This window comes from Pecten maximus, chromosome 5 (genome assembly GCF_902652985.1).
Source record: "Pecten maximus chromosome 5, xPecMax1.1, whole genome shotgun sequence".
NCBI lineage: Eukaryota > Metazoa > Mollusca > Bivalvia > Pectinida > Pectinidae > Pecten > Pecten maximus.
The window spans coordinates 48,329,859-48,357,144 of record NC_047019.1 but is presented as its reverse complement, the minus strand read 5'-3'; the positions used below and the strand labels follow the sequence as shown (position 1 = coordinate 48,357,144).

The window sequence follows — 27,286 nt, the reverse complement described above, 5'->3', positions numbered from 1 at the left end:
CCGGCTCCGTACCGGGCACACACATCCTACTCATTATTTCCTTTTAAAACAAGATTCACCAACATGCCTTGCATGTGACACTCAATTCACAGTGGAAAATTTTCTAATAGAATGTTCCGATTTCAAGTACATTCGTGATAACTTCTTTCATGTGCCAGATATGAAATCTCTTTTCGATTCCATGTATTAGCTATTTGAAAGACAATTATCTATTCGATAGACTTTGATGTCCTTTTACCTTAGTCAGTTTGCCATTATATGTATCACATAGTTCACATCATCTCTTCGTTATCTCTTTTATTATTTTAACCCCCTTTTGTTTAAATGATTTTACTATACAATGCGAATGTATTTAAAATGAACATTATTACCTGATTTTGTCCTCGCCTCCCACAGGCTTGTTAATGAACCAACATTTCCCTGAATGACCACAGTCGTCGATGGGCCGTTAAACCCAAACAAACACATTCCTTGAGTGGTGGTGAGGATTATATAGGGGATAAAGGTGACCTAGAAGGACTACTTGGGTGTTACTTTAGACAATGGATATCATCGCTACATGCTCATATAATAGCAATGAAAGACAGCGGACCCCTGAAAAGAATGGAGTCTCATCGTTTGTCTCGTCAGCATGCTCGGCTTCAGAGCTGCATGTCTCCTAATGGCCATGAGATTGTCTGGCGTGTTTGAGACACTACCCATCGTGGAATTTTCTCTGTGCTGGATATGACATATCTCAATGGCGGCAACAAAAGCGTTGGATATAGCTTACCTTAGCCGTAGGAGCAGAGGCCGTTTAATGCAGGCGGCCAGGAGTTTATTGGTAATTGGTCAGACATCCACTATAAAAAATCACGTGGAGTTTGGAGTACCGGATGAGACCGATGAGACATTGAAGGATGATATGGGACCTCTTTCCTCATTTTCCCAAGATTGTTGCAACATCAAGCCATGTTTTCCGGGATGGCGAGTCCGCTGACGCCCAAGTCAGTATCAAGCGATTCGGGGATATGGTCCATCACGGGGTTACAGTGGCTTATCCGATACTGAAGGATACTAGAGGACGAGGCGATGCCACTGTAGCTGACCTGAACCATTGGCTTGGCGGCTATTAAACAGTGGCAAGGAGGATAGTTGCATTGGCATCGTTCACGTAGTTCAGCCGCCAGCTGGGGGTGAGGAGTCCGGGATGATGTTACTGGGCGAGTCTTCAGTTTTGCTTCGGGAGAGTGTTATACATTCCTGATGTCATGCAATGAAGTTTGGGGTTGACCTGCTAGCTCTGGTTCAGCTGCAGTTGTAATTAGATGACTAGATCACATTCCAGTATTAAAACGAGTGTTGTGAATGTACGTGACGAACTGACTTTTGTGGTTATGAAACTTGTCCCGAGGATATGTCCGGCCGTTTGTTAAAATAAATGGGGGTGTTAAGGAAAGGAAGCTTACAGAGTATGGTTCTTTTTCGGCCTCGTCAAAGCTATGATTTTTTAATATGATCGTTGGATAAATGTTTTCCTGAAAAACATGTTTTAAAGGACCTGTTACAGGTTACATTGCTTTTTGCCCACGAGCCAATTTAAAAATTACAGGGTAATATTTGTAGTACTATATGAGACAACCTATGAAATATATTTAAAAAATTCAAAAGGTCCCAGGGCCTGTTCCATGACCATTTTAATATCACTCTACATGGGAGTGTTACAGTGTTCCATTTTTAGTTAAAATAACGCACATTTAACTTTTTGGCTTCAAAAATGTTATCATTTTTTTAGAGTGATATTTATTGCAAAGCATAGATGCATTTATGCAACAACGAAAAATCTATCAAAAAATTACACAATCTTAAACCCACAAAATACCTAAATTTTCAAGCCAATTTTAAGCCATGTTCAATTTTTACGGAATTGGTACAACTACTTCCGGTTCTTGTACACCCAAAATATTTGGCAATTATTTGGACCATCCTGTTAAATATCTACGGTGAAATTTTTTGAAAAATTGAAAACCGGTAAAGTTGTCATATATACAACAATCTGCAGGGAGGTACTTTTCAAAATTGCCCTGCAGGTTGGGCGTAAGAATTGTACCTGCGGCCCCCATTGCATAATCATAAGAGGCGATTAAATTTCGGATCTTATCTTTTCTCTTCTTTCTTAGCAACTTTCTTCTTCCTAATGTCTCCCTTGACAATGCCTCACTTTTAGCCTTTAGTTGAGCGTTCGCCATTGTGAGGAAGGCTTTCGGTTCTGTCCCCTGGCCGAGACATACCAGAGTCTTTCAAAATTCCCTGCTGCTTAGCGCTCAGCATATTAGGAGTGGGACGGCTGGTTCGCCCGTTGTCAGTATAATGTGACCAGGTGGGGTGTCCTGCTGGGTGTCTTCGGCAGTTGCTTCGGTGAGGTGGCACTATAAATCGGCAAAGGTTCCGGCCTATCACAAGGAGACACAAGACAGACATACCATGGCCTCCTAAACACACATACGCACTCACTACACGCATGCTCTGAACATCTCCCTTGTACCAAAACACACCAAAAAATGTTTTTGTAAACACTGTGTTATGGTGCATTGTTTCCGTGTGTGTTATATGATTTATACCAAGGTGTTTTGACACAAGGGAGATGTTCAGAGCATGCGTGTGGTGAGTGCGTATGTGTGTTTTAGGGGGCTGCGGTATGTCTGTCTTGTGTCTCCTTGTGATAGGCCGGAACCTTTGCCGATTTATAGTGATACCTCACCGAAGCAACTGCCGAAGACACCCATCAGGACACCCCACCCTGTCACATTATACTGACAACGGGCGAACCAGTCTTCAAATTCTTAATATGCGGAGCGCTAAGCTTGAGTAGCAACTACCATTTTTAAAGACTGGTATGTCTCGGCTAGGGGACAGAACCCAAACCTTCCTCACAGTGGCGAACGGTCAACTAAAGGCTAAAAGTGAGGCATTGTCAAGGGAGACATTAGGAAGAAGAAAGCTGCTAAGAAAGAAGAAAAAAGATAAGAATCGAAATTTAGTCGCCTCTTATGATCATGCAATGGGGGCCACAGGTACAATTCTTACGCCCAACCTGCATGGCCATTTTGAAAATGACCTCCCTGCAGATTGTTGTATATATGACAACTTTACCGGTTTTCAATTTTTCTAACATTTTCACCATAGATATTTAATGTGATGGTCCAAATAATTGCCAAATATTTTGGGTGAACAAACACCGGAAGTAGATGTACCAATTCCTTAAAAAGTGAACATGGCTTAAAATTGGCTTAAAAATTTAGGTATTTTGTGGGTTTAAGATTGTGTAATTTTTTTAATAGATATTTTTTTGTTACATAAATGCACCTATGATTTGCAGTAAATATCACTGTAAAGAAAATGATAACTTTTTGAAGCAAAAAAAGTTAAATGTGCGTTATTTTGGCTAAATATGGAACACTGTCACACTCCTATGTAGGGTGATAGTAGAATGGTAATGGAACAGGCCCCTGGGACCTTTTGAATTTTTAAAACATATTTCATGGGTTGTCTCATATAGTATTACAAATTTCACCCGGTAACTATTAAATTGGCTCGTGGGCAAAAATCAATGTAACCTGTAACAGGTCCTTTCTTCTCACGTTTCACCAGTGGTATTTGGCAAACGTGCATTGAATGATACTGAGATAGTCCTGAATACCTGTTTTTGGTCAGTCCGAAATCCAAGGTTGCTGTTATGACCACCACTTTAAAAAATTACATTTACATGTATAATGGTCCACATCCAAACATGAATGCTAACGGTGATTATTTTATAACATAATTGAGTAATTATTATTTTCATAAAGAGCACACACTTTTAATTTAGTCTTAGTTCCATAAGTTAGATTTAGATAAAACCTACTTAGAATGATCTATGTATGTCCTATGTGTTGTTATTTATTCCAGAGAACACAAGTATTGCTCAATTGTTCTCAGTTCCACTGTTACAGAGTATGCATATTACACTAGCACTATGACCTTTACAGCCAGTTGACCTTCAAGGCTTATTGGTCTCTTGTTATAGATTACCTCTAGACGGAATGTCCACGTGCAGTGACGATTCTCCACCTTTCCCGACGACAGTTGAAGCGAAGACCTGTCAGTCAATTGCAAGACAAAAATGACACGAATTTTTGCATGTTACGATTTTACTTTTTATGAGCATTTCCAACAACATAAAACTTAATATACTCACCTAATTTTGCGATTGTCACTAGAAATTTAGTTTGTTCTGAATATATGATGAAACATGGATGGTATCTAAAACTGTCTCATGGAATAAGAGCAAATCTATAATGTCAACGACAGAAACGTCATGCTAAAATATAATAAATGTGTTTGATTTCATTATCGACAGACATTCAAAAATGTCATATATTTTTATCAGTTATCTATTCTTTCAAAGCGAGATAGGGACAATACAATCGATTCACATTTTTTCTGTATAAGTCAACGTATGCTTCACAGTTAAAGTTAGCAATAAACTTTTTGTATGTACTTACGGTAAAGGTGTAGTTCTGTTGCGGTGATACAGAAATGTACCGCCATGAGCATGTCGAGCTGGTTTCGGTTAACTTAAATGGAAGTTTATAATAAGTAAGACAACATGAGACAAAGTGTATATTATAGTGTAATACACAATCGTGTTCAAATGATCAATATTTCGTCAATAACTCTTTTTATATCTTGGAAGGATATTTTATTTATTAATTAACTGCCCTGTATTATCATGTTATACGGACATGTTATTAAGACACATGTATTATAACACTTCTGCGACGTCACAAATACTTCACGACGGATAACTTAACCTTGTCCACATCGTGACAGCACAGGAAAAACAATCTGGCATTTCAGTTATTATGTTATTCACATCAATCGCATCATCCAATATATTGCAACTACTAAACATTGTCTTAGTATTTTATAACTTAGTATAGATAACTTGAGAATTAGACACGGTATTTGTTACTTTGTATGATATTGTGTTCTGATGCTGTCCTCTCCATTTCATAATTATATCGATTTTGATCCCTGCCATTTTCACATATTGTTTTTTAGATGTCAACCCTTTTTCTCATATCAAAATATCCCCTTATTTTCCTTATTTCTAATTTTTAGATGCTATTTCAGATATATAACTATAAGGTGAGAAGTTGTTTGATTAGTTTATTCAAAATACTAATTAGATTGTTGTTTAATTCATTTTAATTTTTAAACACCATTATGTGAACAATAGTTTCACTGTTACGATACATGGATGTGTTTAATTACTAAGTAAATTCTGATACACTGGTTATCGTTTGTCATTCCTCAAACTTCATTTACCCGGAAGCGTTTATATGACTCACCTGGCTTCCTTTAGAATATCCCCATTCCAGTGTGTATCCGGTGATTATACCGTTCAGGTCCCTGACAACAGGTGGATTACATGTAACATCTACTGTCCGCGCCTTGGTGACGTCCGACTCGACACTCACGTGGAGATCTGTCACGTTTCCAGGTACTGTCGGTGTAGACGTTTAACGGGGGAATAGAAACAAAAATTAACACCACCACAGACAGTAATTTGAGTACAGAGATATTTTCAAAATGAAATGGTTGGATCAACTAATTTTCTATCAATACTAAAACGTGTACTCTTGACCTTGAACATTACACGCAGACAAACAAAGACGTTTTAGTTTTTCTAATACTTGAACAAGATGTAAAGTTAGATTAAACTTCGTTTTAAAATCATGTCGCAAATATTTTCCTTATATACAAATCGTGCCACTGACCTTAATCCTGGCACCATGAAACACGAACTCCTTAATTCTCTAATTATCATGTGACGTTTTATTGAAATCCGAAATAAGGTCGCTAGACCAATGAAAAGTGAACATACGTACGTACGAACGAAACGAAAGGGGATTGTAATCAATTTATTTATTAATTAAACGCTTGTTAGATTGTATTTATTGACAAAATCAATGCAATCTGGGTGACAGATTAATAGAATGACGCCCGTTAGGCAATATGAATATTTATCCGTCATCCAGATTGCATTGATATTGACAATAAATACAATCTAACAAGCGTTTAATTGTTATATTTACATTAAGATACGTTAAACTTCACTTTCTCTTTGCTAAATCTGGGGTTTAAGTTCAACTATTCCCCTGTTTGTTCAATTGAAAGAACGGCACGTGTGAAATCGATGTCATTGTAGTGCTTGGTTTGCATTCAAATTGATGTGTTATACAAAGCCTCGGCGTGACTATGATCAACAAAGCACCAAAATGACGTCATATTTACGAGTTTGTTCTAAGTCGAAATCCTTGCTAGATTGTCAAACATTTTTTGACGCTGACGGAAGTGACGTCATGTGATCTGAGCTGCATTTATACGGTGATCCATACCATCCGGTTTAACACAGGAGTAATGGGAGACTGTCACACAGAATGTAAATATAAGGTAATAAATATTGGTATGTCTACACATCGACAACATTTCAATATCTATTGTTTTTTAACACCCTGGTCTAGTAATATGTTGTGATCCACACGAGTCTATAGTTACGTACCAGCCTGTGCAGTTTTGACAGTCTTGTTGTTGGAAGAATAAGCAGATCCGTTCACTGTTGTCGCTATGACGACAATGGTGTAATTCCAGTATTCATCAAGATTTCCTATCATACACATGGTACTCTCAAACCCTGTGGAATAGACTCTTCGGGTTACCTTTAACTTATTAGATCGGTCATAATTCTTACAATGTGATGTTTGAGAGTAAATCCATCGTACATATATAACAGACATATCCACGAGAAGAAGAAAACTTACCCGTTGTAGTACAGGAAGACGTATTCTTTTGTGTTTTTTCGTCTATTGCCGTAGCCGTGTAGCTGGTTGGTCCTGTTTTCAAGTTTGGCTTATTCCATGTCACAGAAATCCGTGTAGAGTTAACTGTAGACGCATTAACCTCAGACAATTTATGTGGCACTGAAAACATCGAGCATTGTTAAACAAATTTCTTTTTCAACAAACGGAGAATTTTACAGATACACACTTGACCGCTGGAAAAAAAAAACGATAAAATGACATTTAAAAGATGTTATTACTTTGAGAACCTGGCATCACCCGGGGTTGATGACAGAGATTGACTTGACGCGGGCGTGTTTTATTCTTTTTATTTCGACTTCGAGTTTCGCTGTCCTTTTTACTTTTAACAATTGAAGAGGGTTGCATGACTTGGGTTTGATCTATAATAACATGCCTGGCTCGTAGATAACGGAGAAGACAGCTACCCTCCCGGAACACTACGTCTTATTCTCGTAATCATAGTGTGATCTTGGAATTACGATCAGTTTATTCACGAGTGTTCTACTATGTTTTGTTATCAGTTGAAAGAAGACAAAACACAGTTTTGATGAAATTATTACGCTTTATATATTTACATAGATTTGACAAAATACGGGATGCCGTAGAAGTTTTTTTTATTATTAATATTATTATGTTTTGCAATATTCCTGGAAAACCAGGAAAATGAATTACATAAGAATCCAAAACTAGCCATTATAACCCTGATTCCCTGATGTCTTAATAGATTGCTACATTGGAATTCACATCAGTCTTCCGGCCAACGTCTTAGCCTGCTGGTACCTACCTCAAAACGAGTGCTACTTCCATCTTTCATACCAAACTATTTGCTGTATCATCATAAACATGACAAGTTACTTACCAGAACTTCTGCGTCTATTACGACTCACACAACTATATAATTTACTATGTTATTACTAGTGACCCCATCCCTTCATTCGCTCGTTTGAAGTTCAAATGATGTGAAATTTATATCAAATTAAAGTTTGAAGTTTTTTCTATCGGATAAATGTTGTTATTGTATAGGTTTAATGGCATATAAGAGCATACGGGTACTCGAAAGACAGTAATCCTGACATTTACAGTACATTGGGGAACCCCCACCTGGGGAATTCCCGCCTTTTTACACCTCGAATCCTACGTCATTCTATTTTTGATTTTCCAAACCTCAAGACCCTACTCTTTATTCTCGTATGTAGAAAGTACCCATTTCATATGTTATTTACTCAGGAAAACAGCTATTAACCCAAGAAACATATTTTCCTCATGGACTTGGTTCAGGTGAAACACCAGCTGATTGGCTGTACTACGAAACGTACCTTACAGGTGCGTGCTTTACCTGTCTTGACACACTAGAATCACCTGGTGGGGTATTATAACCTTACTTGGATATCAATAAACCTCTGTCTTCCCCTCAAGTGTAGAGCGCGATTATTTCAAATAGCTTACTATAGAAGTGGTCAAATTAAATTAATGAGGTCCCCAATAGGGGTATAGTTGGTAATATAGTTACAAATAACATGTTATAAGAGTGACAAGGTTAAATTAATGAGGTCCCCAATAGGGGTATAGTTGGTAATATAGTTACAAATAACATGTTATAAGAGTGACAAGGTTAAATTAATGAGGTCCCCAATAGGGGAAAATTTGGTAATATATTTACAAATAACATGTTATAAGAGTGACAAGGTTAAATTAATGGGGTCCCCAATAGGAGTATATTTGGTAATATAGTTACAAATAACATGTTATAAGAGTGACAAGGTTAAATTAATGAGGTCCCCAATAGGGGTATATTTGGTAATATATTTACAAATAACATGTTATAAGAGTGACAAGGTTAAATTAATGAGGTCCCCAATAGGGGTATAGTTGGTAATATAGTTACAAATAACATGTTATAAGAGTGACAAGGTTAAATTAATGAGGTCCCCAATAGGGGTATATTTGGTAATATAGTTACAAATAACATGTTATAAGAGTGACAAGGTTAAATTAATGGGGTCCCCAATAGGAGTATATTTGGTAATATAGTTACAAATAACATGTTATAAGAGTGACAAGGTTAAATTAATGAGGTCCCCAATAGGGGTATATTTGGTAATATATTTACAAATAACATGTTATAAGAGTGACAAGGTTAAATTAATGAGGTCCCCAATAGGGGTATAGTTGGTAATATAGTTACAAATAACATGTTATAAGAGTGACAAGGTTAAATTAACGAGGTCCCTAATGGGGTTGTTTTGTAATACACTTACAAATAACATGGTATAGGAGTAGCCATGTTAAACAGCTAGATCCCCAATAGGGATATATTTGGTAATACATTTACAAACCTCATTGTATAGGAGCGACCAGGTTAAATATGTTAATATATTTACAAAAACATTTATTATTGTAAGTTTTTTTCCCAGAATATCAGTATTTTATATTTTATTATGGTTAAGATGACCGATTTCCGATATTAAACAATGTTTATACTTTTAACTTTATACTTATACAATGTATTTGTGATTTATGACTCACATAATTTTTTTTTTTTTTGATTGATTGATTTACAATTAAACAGGAAAATATCAAGGTGAAACCAAAAAAATTGGGGCATGGTCACGCTATTTTGTCTCAGTGAACATCACACAATACTATAGACAATTACAATGAATATATTGTGACCTGTATGTGTTATAGTACTGATGATATATTTATTTATCTATGATGTATATTTACCATCAGTTAAAGTCGTGACGGTTTTTACTGAGGTATAATTCCCTATACCCGCCCCCGTCACAGCGGCGACCTGGTACGTATAGTTCCTGTATGGCTGTAGACCCGGTATTGTGTAGGACATGGAACTATCTGATGTGTTGATAGTTGATGACGTATTCCAGTGTATGAGGTAGTTACCGATAACACCGTTAGGGGGACAAGGGGCAGACCACTCCAAAGTGACACTGCCGGCTGTGACCAGTGTGGGATGGAGACTATCAATATCGATAACACTCGGTTCTAGAATGAAAATGAAGACAGGGATCACATTCAAATCGTACCATTGATAAACAAAGCTTCCCGTCAACGGCCCCGAGAACCATATATTTATTAACGTTACATTACCAGTCATAATTAGACATTTGGATTATAAACCAGTATCCCGTTAATTCCGGACCAAAATATTCAAACTAGAAGCACAAAAAAGATGAGAATTATAATTTTATATTAAATTACGAATGGCATACAGATAAATAATTCGAGATAAATATAAAATAATATGTTGTTGGTGTCATTTCACATACAGGTAATACACGGGACACAGCCAATAGATGATACTCACTGTCCTCGTCAGTTCTCTGTAGTAAGGGGTTACTCCAGTTACCGGGTCCTACCATGGTGTACGCCCTTACACTGATACTGTAGTCCCAGTAGGGGTAGAGGTGTTGTATGGAGCAGACAGTCCGTCCACTTGAGGGGATACAGCTGGTGTTCTGGGTGATATCGTCACCGTTACTAAGCCCGTCCTTACAAACCCGTTCCTTGTAAACATACCGGACTTGGTACCGTGTTATTGGGCCAGTGCTTGGTTCCGGTTCGTGGAAGGAAATGGTTATTGTTGATGATGTAGTGTTTACCTTTACTAAATCAGTGATATAATGAGGTCCTGAAAATCAAAAACAAAGGAACTGACCAATTTAGAATACACTATAGATACCGTTTGAAATATAAAAAACCTACGTATCTAGTGCTCTAGCTATTTCAGGGAATAATGGCACTTTGTTTAGGTATAAAAAGTATTTCAAACCTACCAATCATATAAACTACCACTTATATAAAAACCGATAAGGGTATATCATTATGTAATGTAATTACGTAATAATATGGTTATAAATGGGGATGAACATCAACTCTGTGTGTACTTAATATCCATGATTTGGGTTACGTAAAGTAGGAATCATACGAATTTGTCTTAAAATCTATTATGGCTTTCCAATGCCTAGTCACATGATGTGAACGATTTACAAAAGATTGTGGGGGGAGATTTTCACACCACTGATAATTGCCGAAATGTGACAAAAAAGTTGTTTGTTTCTTTTCTTGTTGAACATCTTTAGTGTAAATAACAATACTGCATGATTTGTGAATAAGAGAAACCGCCGTGAATTATGGAAACCGGTAGGGCGATTTTCTAGTGCGTTGAATACAGGACACAGTATATTTGGCAGTTGTTCCCGTGTTAGCTTACCCAAATTTTTGGCACAAAATAGTTTTCAGTCAAATAATTATGCGCTACGTACCATTGTGAAGTACCTTGTCGGTTACATTCAGTGTATCTGACTATGTATACAAAGGTCAAAAAGGTACTAAGTTAATATTAACATTATCGTAGGTGTTTAGTTACCAAACTTCTCGGATCAATTCAGCAATGTAGGAGAGACGCATGCATGTGATATTTGTATCTCATTTAATTTCTAGAAAAGTTTTTGAAGCAAAGTAACGTAAGTTGCAGGAAAAGATGAGCTTTACGAGTCATCACACGATTTTGTCGTAAACCTTCATGTGTTTAGCTTTGATTAAGTTAACATAAATATACTAACATGCCGTTCGGAATCGCTCTTATCATTAACCCAGATACTGTACGTACCTGATTGGCTGGTGTAGGATGCCGTGGATAATTCGGCCCCCTGTCCGGCGACAGTGTAGGCGTACACAGTGAACGTGTACCGTGTATACGCCAACAAACCATCAATGATCTCATTAAAATCTGTCTGGTCGTCGGTGAATGTCTTACTCCGGGTAATGTCACACGTCCGGGGTGGCTTATCAAGGAGAATTGTAAAACATGAACCAAAGGCAAATCCTTTCAAATATAGCAAATGTTGTACAATATAACCATATATACAGCCTATCTATGTCATGTCAGATATTCTGAAAAATGTTTTATACTTGTACAGGTATCAAGTATTAATACAATGTAGCTTTCGTTCATTACTCCAAGAATTATGACGAAACTTATTCCAAGAAAATGTTTTTTAGTTTTCAGAACTTACTTCAAACAGTTATTTCTGTTGATTTTGCCAAATTCTCGTTTCTTCGCAAAATTCAGTTTCGTAAAGTTGTATTTGATCAATCTATCTCCCAAATTAATTTTTTTGATATGATTTCCAGTAATTTTGCAATTTTGCTTAGGATACATATAACCATCACTATGTTTTATTTTTTATTTTAACTGCTACTGTATTTTTCTTGCAATATTAAAATACATATACGTGCAACAATTCCACAAAATGTACTCGAAAAACGTAATATATGATAAATGGATCTATGTTGTACCCGTGTAGCCGTACAGTAGGGTCGTACACAGCTGTACATGTTGTACACATCTCCCCTCGTGATCCGTGACATAGACACTGTACTGTGTGATGACACCAGCTGGCTGTGATGGTTTGTTCCACGTCACACTAATAGCTGTGTAGGACAATGATTGGGCGGCTAGAGTTCCGACTGGACCGGGACCTACAATTTATAAATAAGACATCATATATACAGACAATAGCTGTGTAGGACAATGTTTGTGTGGCTAGAGTTCTGACTTGGCCGGAACCTATAAAACAATACATTGCAATATGTAGAGACAATTTCTGTGAAGGACAATGTTTCGTCGGTTAGAGGTTTAACTGGAAGTTGATGTTTAGACTGGACAGGAAGATAAAACACACAAGGGTAGTTGAGAAGGGACGCAGTTCAATGATAATACAAGGCACACGACTTATTTTATCTTATATTGATAGATATCATTCAATGTAATTATGATGAACAATTGTACCACATAGTTTAAGACAATAGTCACTAGCTACCATACCCATACCAAAGGAACTCTTGCGGTAAATTAAGAAACTGCAGAGACAGTTACCATCTCTTTAATTGACCGACAATAAAGAAGAATGTTGAAGCGATAACTATTACTCTGTTATGAATTAAAATCGAAGATTGCGTTCAATGACTTCACAGTATCTTATGTATTTTAGGTAATCATTGTCGGATCAGTTTGTAACCTGACAGAACGTTGTCATGGGAGTACATTTCTCTTGGTTGGTAGCTAATATAAGATATGGAACAGAGATATAAGAAACATTTAGATCATCTAGTATATAACAAGAGTAGCTAATGTTTAGGTAAACAGTAGCACCAACACAGTATACATAATACTGGAACCGGATTGGAAATGTTATTAACTTAAAAAGGTTGTGGTTGCGTTAACGTTGTGCTGAGATATGCAGATTTACCTATTTAAAGCTCACTTGAATTGGCATACTATGATTAAGTTTGATTCTTAGATCTATTAATCTTGAACTGTCTGTCGTGTTCCTTGATAAACCACTTCGCGATTCCCTTCGTATAAGATTCCCTACGTATAAGATTCTTATGAGTAACTGTCCCGGTATATTTTGGTTTCTAAATTTGTATAGTAGTGCATTCAATCAGAGACGTATATGTCACGTGACGTTATACGTCTCTGATTCAATTTACTGCTTTTTTTCTCTCCATGTATTCATTGATCTGTAACCTGTATCATGATTAGATATTTGATCTTTGATAACGTTCGTTAGAGGAAACTTGTCGCGATAACGTATGCTTTTTTATCGATGAATTGGCCTACCTTATCCGTTCCGGTGATTGTTGAATCGTTCATGTAATATACAAGCATTTCGCTATTGGCTGAATTAAACCATGCAACCTCTTTATTGCTTTCGGAATCAACGTTGCGGAAACGATATAGGCTTCGCCTCACTTTAGCCAGTTTAACCAGCACTGACATTTTTCTATGCCTATTTCTTGGAAATGACGCCAGAATCAATCAAAAGTACTATCTATATATATATGTAGGGGTTTTTTCGGGGTTTTTTTTTTATCAAAGAAACAGTCGCAGATTTGCCTTATCGATTGCCAATTGGAAAACCTGAGACTAAACATAATATTCGACGGCAAGGGCCCAAGAGTTGTCTGTTTCCTTCGAGAAGACTAATTTCCTGTCCCATCCTGAGCTCACCGGGATTTATCTTAGAAATGAAAAGAGTGTAGAATGAATTTGTCCTCGCTAAAGTCGGCGATGCCAGCTATAAGTGGCTGTTGTACAGTAGCTCAAAATCTAGAACAACGATAGGTCAGCAAGGGCTCTGTCTTGTGGAAATATATCCCTCATAATAGTCAAGAAGAGATCAGCCCATATTGATTTATTGTCTTTGACCTTTGGATCCAAATGACTTTGACCTTTAATCCAGTGAGGGGCTGCGATAGTTCACTTAAAGCGTTGGCCATAACCTCGGATGAAGAGCTAAGGTGATGGTTCGACACTCCTTACAAGTTGCGGTTTGTGATTCTAAAGAAGCTTAGAAACGGAGAATTTAGAAAGACATTGTACCGTGATTGTTATGGATGACTTGCAAAGAGCCTCCGTGATGTTGTTCAGTGAGGTAGCCGCTTGCTTGAGCAAGGACTCCCCGCCTCATAATGACCCGTACTGGTTTCGGGACGATAAACCCAACAAAAAACTAAAATCCCGTGACCATGATATGGTCAGTGGACTTATCCATTGAAGTCATACCAAATTTTGCTTCATAACGAAATGTGCATTAGAGAAATATACTAAACCTGACATTGAGCTGGAACCTTTGGACCCATTGACCTTGACATTTGGTCAGTTGTCTCCTTGTTTAGGTCTGACCATCTTTGCTTCATAGCTTAAAAAACATTCATTACTAAAATATATAATTTTGGCCATGACATTGACCTTGGCCATAAATCAGTATATTCCTCGTTAAACTCTGACTAACATAACATTATAACTACATCACGAATCAGTGAATAGATATCTTAAATGGACAAAGTTCTTTGGCCTTGTGATCTTAACCTCTGGTGTTTTGAATCCTTTTTATTTTAGATAATGCTTTATAATGTCATAACAAAATGTTCAATAAAAAGATACAAAATTTAACATTGACCTCTGACCTGATGACATTGACCTTAATCAGTTCGCTCCTTCTTACCCTTCGCCCATCTTTGCTTGATAATGGCAAAAATGTTTACGATTAAAACACTGAAAATTTGACCATGACCTTTGCCATAGGCATTTTGACCTTTGTTCAGTTGAATCTTTGTTTAATCCATACCAACAAAGTGCCATAACAAAATGTGCATCAGCGAAATGATTAAAATGTGACCTTGACCTTTGAACCTGACGACCATGATCTTAGAACCCATTGACCTTGACTTTGACATATGTAGCATAATTTTTTCATGTAAATCGATCAAAGTTATAGCCAGAAGTGATTACTGCAGGGCTTCCGTATCTCCAATACAGGTCCTGATTGGACCAGTTACCTGGGAAAGTCTTCTGTTTCATTAACGATTCTCGCAAAAAAATCCCGTTAAAAAACGTCTGAAATCGGACATTTTTATGTTAATCAGTGTCACATAGAATGAACTTGATTCTGATAGCAATATTGTAAAATATATTATAATGGCTATCAGCTTACACCAAAAACCCATTGACGAGTGTGGTAAATAAATAATGGAATCATGACATGAAAACTCAACAAAAAGTAATGGAATGAAGCCAGGATAAATCAGCATAACATCGAATACAGAAAGCTAGTGTAATATGAGTACTTACCTGATTCACTGACGCTAAGACCTGAGAAGTGCGCGACAGAGCTGTTGAGTCCAGTAAACACAGCGACCACAGTAAGGTCACAGGTGGTACCCGGACTGAGACCAGTTATTGTTACGGCTGTCGTGTTCGTACTAACACTATGACGGATGTCATCACTACTGACACAATATTCACTGGCGATGTACCCATCAACACCTCCATTGGATGTTAAAGTAACTGTTATTGTGTTGTTTGTCGTCGAATGTCCGCTCATTTCTGGGGTAGCCGGCACTGTGACGTAACGATAAATGATGAATTAGTCATAGTTGATCAATAATTCGTCATTATATATGATAATAGATAAGCAAATTCATGGAATTTATATTTATAGCTCTTTCAAATTCAAATATATATATATAAATCATTGTAATCATCACAATGTTATAAATTCCCCACTCATTTTACATTTACCATATATTTGATATTATCGAGATAAAAATGTACTTTGTAGCTATAGCCTATATTTTAATATATCATATATCAAGGTTGTAATAACAGTGATCATATGTTCAAAATATAAATTATTTCTCTTCTTGACATTGCTTTTCTTGTCTTGTCTTTACTTTCTTTCTGTTCTTCTCTCCTTCCAATTATCCAGAAGTTTGATAATTACCATTGATGGAAACCAGTATAGCCATTTCAAGTTAACAACTCTGTTAAAGTGTACCATATCTTCGTGATAGCCTTAAACCATCCTCACTCACTCGCTTACTTCCGATAACGAATAGTGATATCGCATTTAACCCTTAGGACAATGAAGGAGAAACCTATTTTCTCTTTTTGACGTTTTGTTTGCATTCATTTTCTTTGCTATGATCAAAAACCGATACTACTCTTGTTATCTTTGAAATATAGTTCTTAAAATTCTAACTTTATAAGTTGTCAGAAAATATTCACATGCCATAAAAAGGTTTTACTTAAATTTATTAGACTTGACGTCTTGCCATTGACCAAATATATTTTTCTCGAATAATACAATGACATTAAACTTATCCTAGGTCCAAAAATTTAAAATTAGGTCACCATAGGCCTAATACACGTCGTATTATTGGTAAGGTTTATCAATTGTGTTTGGAAGATGAGGACATAGTAATTCAAAGTGAGGCTTAAGCTCCTTCCATCGACAATAGTTTATTAAAAAGGTTCCAAACTACTATTTCACTGGACAGGTGAGTTAATGACTTACGTGAAAACCCATATAACATATAAACTGTAAGAACGGACCAGCAAAGTAACAATTCGGAAGCAATCTAATAGGAATCAACGATACCAAAGGTACTCGACTTGTCGCTACCTTCTATATACATATATATATTTGATTTATTAAATATTGTTGAATATTCTACTAAATATGAATTAAGTGTAAGTTGGAAAAATGATCATTATTTCCGATTTTAACAAAGAAATTTTGATACCCAACAAGTCAAAAACATTTTAAAAAATATCTTAAACAATTTTAATCTTTTACAAATTATATGTGAACCGTATGGCAGAAACATGCAGAAGTCTTATTGATGTAATAATGGTCACAAGTTTTATCGTCTTCGTTACTTTAACAAAAATAGGATATCCTGTCCATATATATAACCGTAGGGAAACATAATGAAGACAACTATATAGATCACAGACATACATGTATAGGACAGCATTGACTGTGTCCGAGGCATGGACAACTATATAGATTACAGACATACATGTATAGGCCAGCATTGACTGTGTCCGAGCCATGGACAACTATATAGATTACAGACATACATGTATAGGCCAACATTGACCGTCCGCGCCATGGACAACTATATAGATCACAGACATACATGTATACGCCAGCATTGACTGTCCAAGCCATGGACAACTATATAGATCACAGACATACATGTATAGGCCAGCATTGACTGTGTCCGAGCCATGGACAACTATATAGATCACAGACATACATGTATAGGCCAGCATTGACTGTCCAAGCCATGGCCAACTATATAGATTACAGACATACATGTAAAGGCCAGCATTGACTGTGTCCGAGCCATGGACAACTATATAGATTACAGACATACATGTAAAGGCCAGCATTGACTGTGTCCGAGCCATGGACAACTATATAGATAACAGACATACATGTATAGGCCAGCATTGACTGTGTCCGAGCCATGGACAACTATATAGATCACAGACATACATGTATAGGCCAGCATTGACTGTGTCCGAGCCATGGACAACTATATAGATTACAGACATACATGTAGAGGCCAGCATTGACTGTGTCCGAGCCATGGACAACTATATAGATTACAGACATACATGTATAGGCCAGCATTGACTGTGTCCGAGCCATGGACAACTATATAGATTACAGACATACATGTAAAGGCCAGCATTGACTGTGTCCGAGCCATGGACAACTATATAGATTACAGACATACATGTAAAGGCCAGCATTGACTGTGTCCGAGCCATGGACAACTATATAGATAACAGACATACATGTATATGCCAACATTGACTGTCCGAGCCATGGACAACTATATAGATCACTGACATACATGTATAGGCCAACATTGACTGTCCGCGCCATGGACAACTATATAGATCACAGACATACATGTATAGGCCAGCATTGACTGTGTCCGCGCCATGACAACTATATATATTACAGACATACATGTATAGGCCAACATTGACTGTCCGCGCCATGGACAACTATATAGATCACAAACATACATGTATAGGCCAACATTGACTGTGTCCGCGCCATGGACAACTATATAGATCACAGACATACATGTAGAGGCCAGCATTGACTGTGTCCGAGCCATGGACAACTATATATATTACAGACAAACATGTATAGGGCAACATTGACTGTCTGCGCAATGGACAACTATCAATTAACAAATAAGTCTTCCAACGTCAGGGATCAGTTTCCTGAATGGGGGCACAAGAGGAATACAGTAACTTTTTGATATATAGAAAAACTTAGATATGATAAAAACTTAAGCCCACGTGACTTGTGAAGAATTACAATGCCATTCTTCAAACAAACTTTTGATTCACCAAACTCAACTCAAACTGTTCTGCAAGGGAAAAGGAGGGTCAACAGTTTCTTCTGAGATACAAGCGACTATCGATGATCGACATATGACACTTCCTCCAAATCCATTACTGGATAATATACGTATTTCACCTACTGATAATGAAGATACCCTGAAACGTATCGATACAAATAAAGCCTGTGAGCCAGAACTAATAAATCCCACACTTCTGAAATAGGCCAGTACAATTGGCTATTTCACCATCAAACTTATTTAATTCATCTCTCTCTATCTCTTCATACGTTTTCTGACTGTTTAAAACAACAAATGGAATGTTTTTTTTATAAAGTAATCATATTTCTTAATCTAGCCTGTGATTGTATTGAAACCACCTCTCATTTTCTCGTCTAATGTAGGAACTATAATACAAGCTGAAACCATAGTAAAGTTAGGTGTAGCCATGGACATCAGGAAGTTATTTCATGGAGATCCTGATATGTATTGCAATTATAATAAAGAAATATTTAATAAGCTGTATATATATATATTTATCCTGCAACTGCCACCGCATATGCGGAATACACCCACCATATATATTTTTTTCTGTATACGGCAGTGACAGAAAACAGCTGTATTTTGGAATCTTAGCACGTGCGTCAATTCGACTAGCCTACTTATAAGTGAAGCATTGTTTAAACAGCGGGCTGAAGTTAGCAGCGGATTCGTTATTCGTTATTGGGGAATTCGAATAACGAATCCGCTGCCAGCAGCGGATTGGGGATTCGAATAACGAATCAAATATATTGAGAATTATTCATTCTATCAAAATGATATTTTGAAAAATATCACTTTTTCTGATTTGACCAATCAGAACACTGATTAAAAACGACAATGCGGAAAGTAAAGATTTGAAATTATAGGATGTATAATGTAAGATAGAATATAGGCCATATAACGTCACAATTTTGCGTACATTTGTAAGCCACTGACAAGGGACTACAATGGATTCTGGGAGAGATTGAGCTGCCTCGGTATATTTTACTATGGAATGTAATGAACAGAATATCTAACAGTATCTTCAGTAATACCAAATATATTTCATTCGTGTTGCTAATATTTTTTTTAAAAATATCAAATAATTAGCCACATTCATAAAATATAGTTGGTATTACTGAAGACACTCCTCTATACCACCATCCCCCACCATTTCATGGCGGGGGTATAAAAATAGCAATTAGGCTTAAGAAACTGAATCCCAAATCCGCTGCTGGCAGCGGATGCGTTATTCGAATCCCCAATCCGCTGCTGGCAGCGGGTTCGTTATTCGATATCCCCAATCCCATATAATAAGAAAAATACTTATATGTAACTCAATCTCTAATCCACGGCTGAAACGGATTTGTTATTTCAATCCAATCGTCAAAACGTCAATAAAAAGAAACATAATTTAAACATAAAAAACCGAATCCCCAATCCGCTGCTGGCAGCGGATTCGTTATTCGAATCCCCAATCCGCTGCTGGCAGCGGGTTCGTTATTCGATATCCCCAATCCCATATAATAAGAAAAATACTTATATGTAACGGAATCTCTAATCCACGGCTGAAACGAATTTGTTATTTCAATCCAATCGTCAAAACGTCAATAAAAAGAAACATAATTTAAACATAAAAAACCGAATCCCCAATCCGCTGCTGGCAGCGGGTTCGTTATTCGATATCCCCAATCCCATATAATAAGAAAAATACTTATATGTAACTGAATCTCTAATCCACGGCTGAACCGGATTTGTTATTTGAATCCAATCGTCAAAACGTCAATAAAAAGAAACATCATTTAAACATAAAAAACTGAATCCCCAATCCGCTGCTGGCAGCGGATTCGTTATTCGAATCCCCAATCCGCTGCTGGCAGCGGGTTCGTTATTCGATATCCCCAATCCCATATAATAAGAAAAATACTTATATGTAACTGAATCTCTAGTCCACGGCTGAAACGGATTTGTTATTTCAATCTAATCGTCAAAATGTCAATAAAAAGAAACATAATTTAAACATAAAAAACCGAATCCCCAATCCGCTGCTGGCAGCGGATTCGTTATTCGAATCCCCAATCCGCTGCTGGCAGCGGGTTCGTTATTCGAGATCCCCAATCCCATATAATAAGAAAAATACTTATATGTAACTGAATCTCTAATCCACGGCTGAAACGGATTTGTTATTTCAATCCAATCGTCAAAACGTCAATAAAAAGAAACATAATTTAAACATAAAAAACTGAATCCCCAATCCGCTGCTGGCAGCAGATTCGTTATTCGAATCCCCAATCCGCTGCTGGCAGCGGATTCGTTATTCGAATCCCCAATCACATATTAAAAGAAAAATACTTATATGTAACTGAATCTCTAATCCACGGCTGAACCGGATTTGTTATTTGAATCCAATCGTCAAAACGTCAATAAAAAGAAACATCATTTAAACATAAAAAACTGAATCCCCAATCCGCTGCTGGCAGCGGATTCGTTATTCGAATCACCAATCCGCTGCTGGCAGCGGATTCGTTATTCGAATCCCCAATCCGCTGCTGGCAGCTGGCAGCGGATTCGATATTCGAATCCCCAATCCGCTGCTGGCAGCGGATTCGTTATTCGAATCCCCAATAACGAATAACGAATCCGCTGCTAACTTCAGCCCGCTGTATTTCTGAAGGTATTTCCGAAGTTTATGTAATCATTGATGTTATTTTACCTAATTGTATTACACTGTAATCTTTCAATTATTGGCAGATGGCTTAATATAAGAGTCTACTCTTGAAGAAAGATTCCTTATATTCTGTATTATATCAAAGTATGTATTAACATTTAAAAATAAAACTTTTTTTAAACAAAAGCGGACAGTTGCCGGTATGTACATTGTATGGAAAAAATACTTTGATTTGGAGCCTTCATCTGTATCACAAATACATTTATACATATATATTTATATATTATATTCACATTAGGAGAACCAGAGTTAATTATGAGTGCAAGGTATTGTTGAACGACACCATTCCCTTGATCCTTTTGTCCCAGAAAGTAACCCCTAACAAGTAGAAAGACAAAATAAAGGAAATTAAAGTTATTTATTTATAGTGACATTGACGTTGAGAATCACATTTAATGACTAGTAATAAGGAAGTAGTTTGTTAAATGTGGTAAAATGTGAAATTGAACCAAATTGTATTGTCTGTATCCCTAAGCCAAAAATATAGACGAAATTCCTGACCGATCAAAACCGATATCTGCAGAGATAACTTGTGAATGTCTTCCCCAGATAACATCGCTCCCGAACGTCATAGAGCAATACTCAGCTTGCTGGTGTAAGTATGACTTAAGAATTGTATCTACTATTTCAAATAAATTTGTATCTTAGCTTGAAAATTAGATATTCCCCTTTTTCTTTTCAATTTCTTCTTAACGTATCACTTTTGACCTTGGCCAAGACATCAATGAATTTATAAAAATGATTGTTGCTCGGCATTTTAGGAGTGGTTGACTGGTTCCCCGTGTCAGCATAATGTGACAGGGCTTGGTTCTTCGATAAAGCCGTTGTTTCAATGTACTGTATACCAGTAGTGGCCGGTATACATGGATAGAATATACTATTTAGGTTACGATACACGGATAACCTGAAGAGGCTTGTTTACCTGGGTAAGGGATTCTATCTCGGTACTGATAACGTGTGTCTTACCTGTAGAGCTCCATTTACCTGGGTAAGGTATATTATTTAGGTACAGATACACGAGTGATTTACCTGTAAAGGCCGGTATACCTGGGTAAGGTATATTATTTACATAGATAAACACTCTCATATGGATGGTGATACACCTTTATACGGTGTATTACCTAGGTACGGATACACGTGTAACGTACATGTAGAGGTTCGTATATCAGGGTAAAATCAACTATCTAGGTACGGATATGTACGTTTAACTTACCTGTGGACGTTGATACATCTGTAGACGATGTACTGGTCAGACCCTGATACACGGACACCACTGAGAAGGTATATCCGTGTCCCGCTGTGAGATTATCTACTGTATATGACGTATCATTGTTTGGTGTACTCCGTGTCTCACTTTGTCCGTCCGCGTCAGTAAACGTCACATTGTAATAATCCACAGATCCTGATGACGGTGACGTTATCGCCAAGGTAACGGATGACGTTGTTTGGCCATTTATAGTGACATCCAACGGGGGATTCGGGACTGAAATAATAAAGAAATGTAGTGTAAGACTATAATATAGAAAGAATGTAATTATACTTGAATAAATAAATTATGGTATTCGTCGCTAGTAAAATAGTGCATATCAGTGGGATAATTGGTGATTAACGACGAAAGGTGTGCGGGTTATTTTTCAATAAACATTATATGAAATGTTTCAAATAGAAATTTATACAATCTCATGTGAATATTTTAGTTATTTATATGTTAGCGGTCATGTTTACCATTTATTACGGCAGATATAGAAGTTTATTCCACCTAAGATGAATGTGTTGCCATCGTCAATTGAAGTTTGATCTTGTAAATTTCAAGTGGAATCCTGCTTACGCGGATTACAGCTACTGTTGAATACGGTTTTATTGCATTTTTGACAGTGAAATATAGAAATATATCAAACTAATAAAACTTGTATTTTCACTGAAGAGATGAGTCCAGAGTGAAAATAAAAGTTTTTCGTTTTTGACCAATCAGAACGAACCTTTGTATTCACCTCATTAAAACTTGGCGATATTCCAAATCGAAGCGAAGATAGATGAATTACTTATTTTCCTGTATTTCTGTATTTCTGAAATAATCAGAGTAGGTTTGAACAAAATACCGACTTGGCGTTAGGTATTTATGCTCAGATTCTCGTACACCAGCAGAAAACGCTTAAATTGCGTTCATCAGTCCTTTCAAAAATGGCCACGTCAAGTTGACGTGCAGTGACGTCACAAGCAGATGACGTCATGAATTATGTTTCTAATTCCCACACTTTGTGACAGTGTTAATTTTTCGATGTTTTTTAAAATATTTTCAGCATTAAATGCAATAAAAAGAAAACTGAATGGTTTCTCTTTTGATATAACTTCGCACTCGTGAGAATATCGATATTCTGTAATACTTGTGAAATATATTTTATATTAAACGGGAAACCATGCAATATCCTCCACATATTTAATGACTTTCAACATGAAAATAATCGTTTGGTAGTAGGAAGCTTATCAATCTTTATTTCCTAACGCACTTGAGAAACTTAGTCTCAGCAAAAACACGAACTTAACGTTTCACACATTTTAATGTGGATGTTATTTCTGGACATAGGCCCCCCATTTGATGAATTTCCTTATAAAATTCATTGATCATATAATGCATACAGTCAATTTAAGTAATAAACTATTGCGAATACCAAGGACGAATTAAGGCTCATTGTTTCTGGGATTTGAAATAACTTATTCTGTATGTATATTATATTATTCCAGATAGATGGTTTACTATTATTTTTATTGGAAAAAACATGAATCGAACGTTGTCCAATAAATAGATAATTAATAAAGATGTAGAGTAACTGTGCGTTGTCATGCAGAATAGAAATGGTAGAAAGGGGGTAAAATGTTGATATCACAACAAGTCGTTTAGTAACAGAAGGATATTGGAAATATTTCAAAAAGACCACTTTAACTTAACTACAGATATTACACTACCGTTTGCTCACACCTCTGTATTTATTCATTGTATTTATGATTTACGAAAAAGTGAGGGGAACATTGTTTAGTTTCGAGTAAAACAAATAAATACAGTAAACAAATCGTGCTGTATATAAAATAGAATAAATTATTGTTGACTGAAAACAACATTGTGATCTATAAAAACAACATTATATTCGGTAAAATAAGCATAACACCTAAACTACTAAAGCATACAAAGATAGAGATACAATAGTAGCACGAAGCAATGAACGATTGTTTGCCGATCTGGACATGTGTTTATCTAAAGCATTCATTGTTACACAACCGATACACATTGCTATAATCCACAATGTAAACATGTCCGCTTGGTATGTAAAACATGGTCATTTGGAAGTGAGTTTTAGAATATCATTGCAATGTTAATATAAAGGTATTACTACATTGTTTCATTGTTTATTTGTCGTGTGCAATCGTGCCAGTCAAATATACAAACAGAAATATTTGACAAATCAAAACACAAATGAAGCATAATTCAAACCTTTATAGACACAAAGCAATGCCACAGAAATGTTAAAGAAGTCTCAAGAGTTATTTGATGATAAACATTAAATATTGATATATCGGCTACTAAAGGAATAATTAAATTATAAATGTTTAAATCATTATACGTGGTTTATATGCACTGTATATGGGTTGATTCATTCACGTATATACAACAATATGATTATTGTAATTAGCATGCTTAAATTATAGACGAGGAGGATGTACATGTAGGTATGCCGTTTTCAGCAGCATTATCTGATTTAAAAGAAATAAAATCCGCTACAAAAACATAAATGACGAACTCTGGCCTACAAGTCTACTCTACTCCACTCAGATTAGACTGTCTCTTACCAGGTAGGGCTTGCCTCCATAAAGTTCGTATTGTGCTGTTGGCATTGTCGCCTTTCATTAGATTGTAATTAAAGATATTACTGTATCAGTAAAACAACAAATAATGGCGGTAAAATCAATCAAAAATAGAAATAGCACAAAGTAAGTGATACATTAATGGAGTGTTGATTTTTACACGAAAATAATGTTAAAAAACTAATAAATGGTCTTGGATAAAAAATTATCAAATTTCTAAGGCAGTAGGTCTACTTGGAACTGGTAAATCAAAGACAAAATCCCTTAATAGTTGGGCCAGTTACACCGAACATACTGCACATTTTGAAGATTTGTTTTTGCTAAGATTGACAAAATTTTGGTAAATTATTATATAAAAAAAACCTTATACAACATCAAAACAAAAAGGTGAAAGCAATCAAAGAGGAGCACATCGTTAAAACGTTCTTTGTACGATGTGTTCGTATCAGTTTGCTACATATCATAATCAAAAGGTATAGAGAAAATATGTGAACAAAGATGGAAAGTCATCAATGTGCAATGTACCGTTACATGCGGATATACCTAGATATTGTATCCTATCTAGTATATAGGTACTCAAACTGTTACTTACCTGAACAGACCGGTATACCTAGATATTGTATCCTATCTAGTATCTGGGTACTGACACGTGTTACAGGTACAGACCGGTGTACCTAGATATTGTATCCTATCTAGTATCTGGGTACTGAAACTGTTACTTTCCTGAACATACCGGTATACCTGTTTCTGATACACGTGTAACTCACCTGTGGACGTTGATACACCTAGATACGGTGTACTGGTCAAACCCTGATACACGGACACCACTGAGAAGGTATATCCGTGTCCCGCTGTGAGATTATCTACTGTAAATGACGTATCATTGTTTGGTGTACTCCGTGTCTCACTTTGTCCGTCCGCGACAGTAAACGTCACACTGTAATAATCCACAGATCCTGATGACGGTGACGTGATCGTCAAGGTAACGGATGACGTTGTTTGTTTATTTACAGAGACATTTCCAGGGGGATTCGGGACTGAAATTATAAAGATACGTAGCAGATTATAACATCGATAGGATGAAATTGCATGTTAATAAATCATCTATGTAAATATCTAGTAAAATAGTGCATATCAATATAATTTATCTCAAAATACAGTATACAGTCTTTGGTTTGCTACAGATATATAGTGTAACAAAGTTGATTAATCATTAACAGTACTGATTATGTTTGTTAGGTGTTTATTTGACTATAAGTCATTTTGTTGTGTTGATCAGCCGACTGCTATTGTCACACTAGGTCATGTGCAGTATGCTTTATCTAATTGATTAGTAATGATAAATGATGAAAGGTGTCAGGGTTTTTTTCAGTCGAGACCCTATCGATTGTTCACACGAGTCTTACATGAATATTTTAGTGATTTATATGTAAGCGGTTATGTTAACCATTTATTTCGGCAGATAAAGAAGGTTATACAAACAAGTTGAATGTGTTGCCATCGTCAACTGTGAAGGTCTCTCTGGTAAATTTCAAATCGGATCCTGCTTACGAGGACTTAGTTAGATTCTGATCATATAAGCAATTATGATCTTGTTACATTTACTACAGAATACGTTTATATTTAATGACGTTCTTTATGAAAATAAAATGGAGATGAGTTTTCAAAAAAATAAAAAAATAAAAAAAATCACCAGATATAATTTCAAACAGTACGCACTGAGGCAACGAAAACACGAACTTACGTTTCATACACTTTAGCGTGGATGTTATATCAGGATATAGGCAAGCCAGTGTTAGCGGCGACACTAGGAAATATCAAAGGCTTAATTTTACTACAGCTACTGAATTTGCTATTATCCTTTGATAATATAGGTACAGTTTTTATTAGGGATTTTAACCGAAGCTGAAGGTCCAATTTGAAAAGATTCCTTATTAAGAATAATTTCTCATATTACATACAGTTATTATGTAATTAACTATTGCGAATAGTGCGGAAGAATTATGGCTCATTATTTCTTGTATAGGTAATTACTCCTTTTTACATCTTAAAT

The 27,286-nt window shown here is 36.3% G+C and overlaps 2 protein-coding genes across 2 annotated transcripts; both read right to left on the bottom strand.

The window, feature by feature from the left end:
- Positions 1-944: 944 nt before the first annotated feature.
- LOC117328498 (phosphatidylinositol phosphatase PTPRQ-like) lies at positions 945-10,267 on the bottom strand. The gene is made up of 7 exons (XM_033886035.1): positions 10,213-10,267; positions 9,612-9,890; positions 6,846-7,004; positions 6,587-6,718; positions 5,373-5,527; positions 4,051-4,117; positions 945-1,108 (listed from the first exon to the last, which is right to left on the bottom strand). The coding sequence occupies exons 1-7, from the start codon at positions 10,265-10,267 to the stop codon at positions 945-947; spliced, it is 1,011 nt and encodes a 336-aa protein (XP_033741926.1).
- A 1,256-nt stretch (positions 10,268-11,523) lies between these two features.
- Positions 11,524-22,797, bottom strand: LOC117326675 (receptor-type tyrosine-protein phosphatase H-like). The gene is made up of 4 exons (XM_033883399.1): positions 22,589-22,797; positions 15,547-15,816; positions 12,207-12,389; positions 11,524-11,692 (listed from the first exon to the last, which is right to left on the bottom strand). Exons 2-4 carry the CDS (start codon positions 15,797-15,799, stop codon positions 11,676-11,678), a joined length of 453 nt encoding a protein of 150 aa, XP_033739290.1. The 5' UTR covers positions 15,800-15,816; positions 22,589-22,797; the 3' UTR covers positions 11,524-11,675.
- Positions 22,798-27,286: the final 4,489 nt, after the last annotated feature.

What these genes read in the sequence shown, in the direction of transcription:
- LOC117326675 (XM_033883399.1), bottom strand. Translation starts at nt 15,799, where the DNA reads ATGAGCGGACATTCGACGACAAACAACACAATAACAGTTACTTTAACA. An exon ending in TCTTAGCGTCAGTGAATCAG is followed by an intron (nt 12,390 to 15,546) that starts GTAAGTACTCAT and finishes TATAAATTGTAG; the next exon opens with GTCCCGGTCCAGTCGGAACT.
- LOC117328498 (XM_033886035.1), bottom strand. Translation starts at nt 10,267, where the DNA reads ATGGTAGGACCCGGTAACTGGAGTAACCCCTTACTACAGAGAACTGAC. An exon ending in ACAGAGAACTGACGAGGACA is followed by an intron (nt 9,891 to 10,212) that starts GTGAGTATCATC and finishes TTTTCATTCTAG; the next exon opens with AACCGAGTGTTATCGATATT. An exon ending in TGTCAAAACTGCACAGGCTG is followed by an intron (nt 5,528 to 6,586) that starts GTACGTAACTAT and finishes CTACACCGACAG; the next exon opens with TACCTGGAAACGTGACAGAT.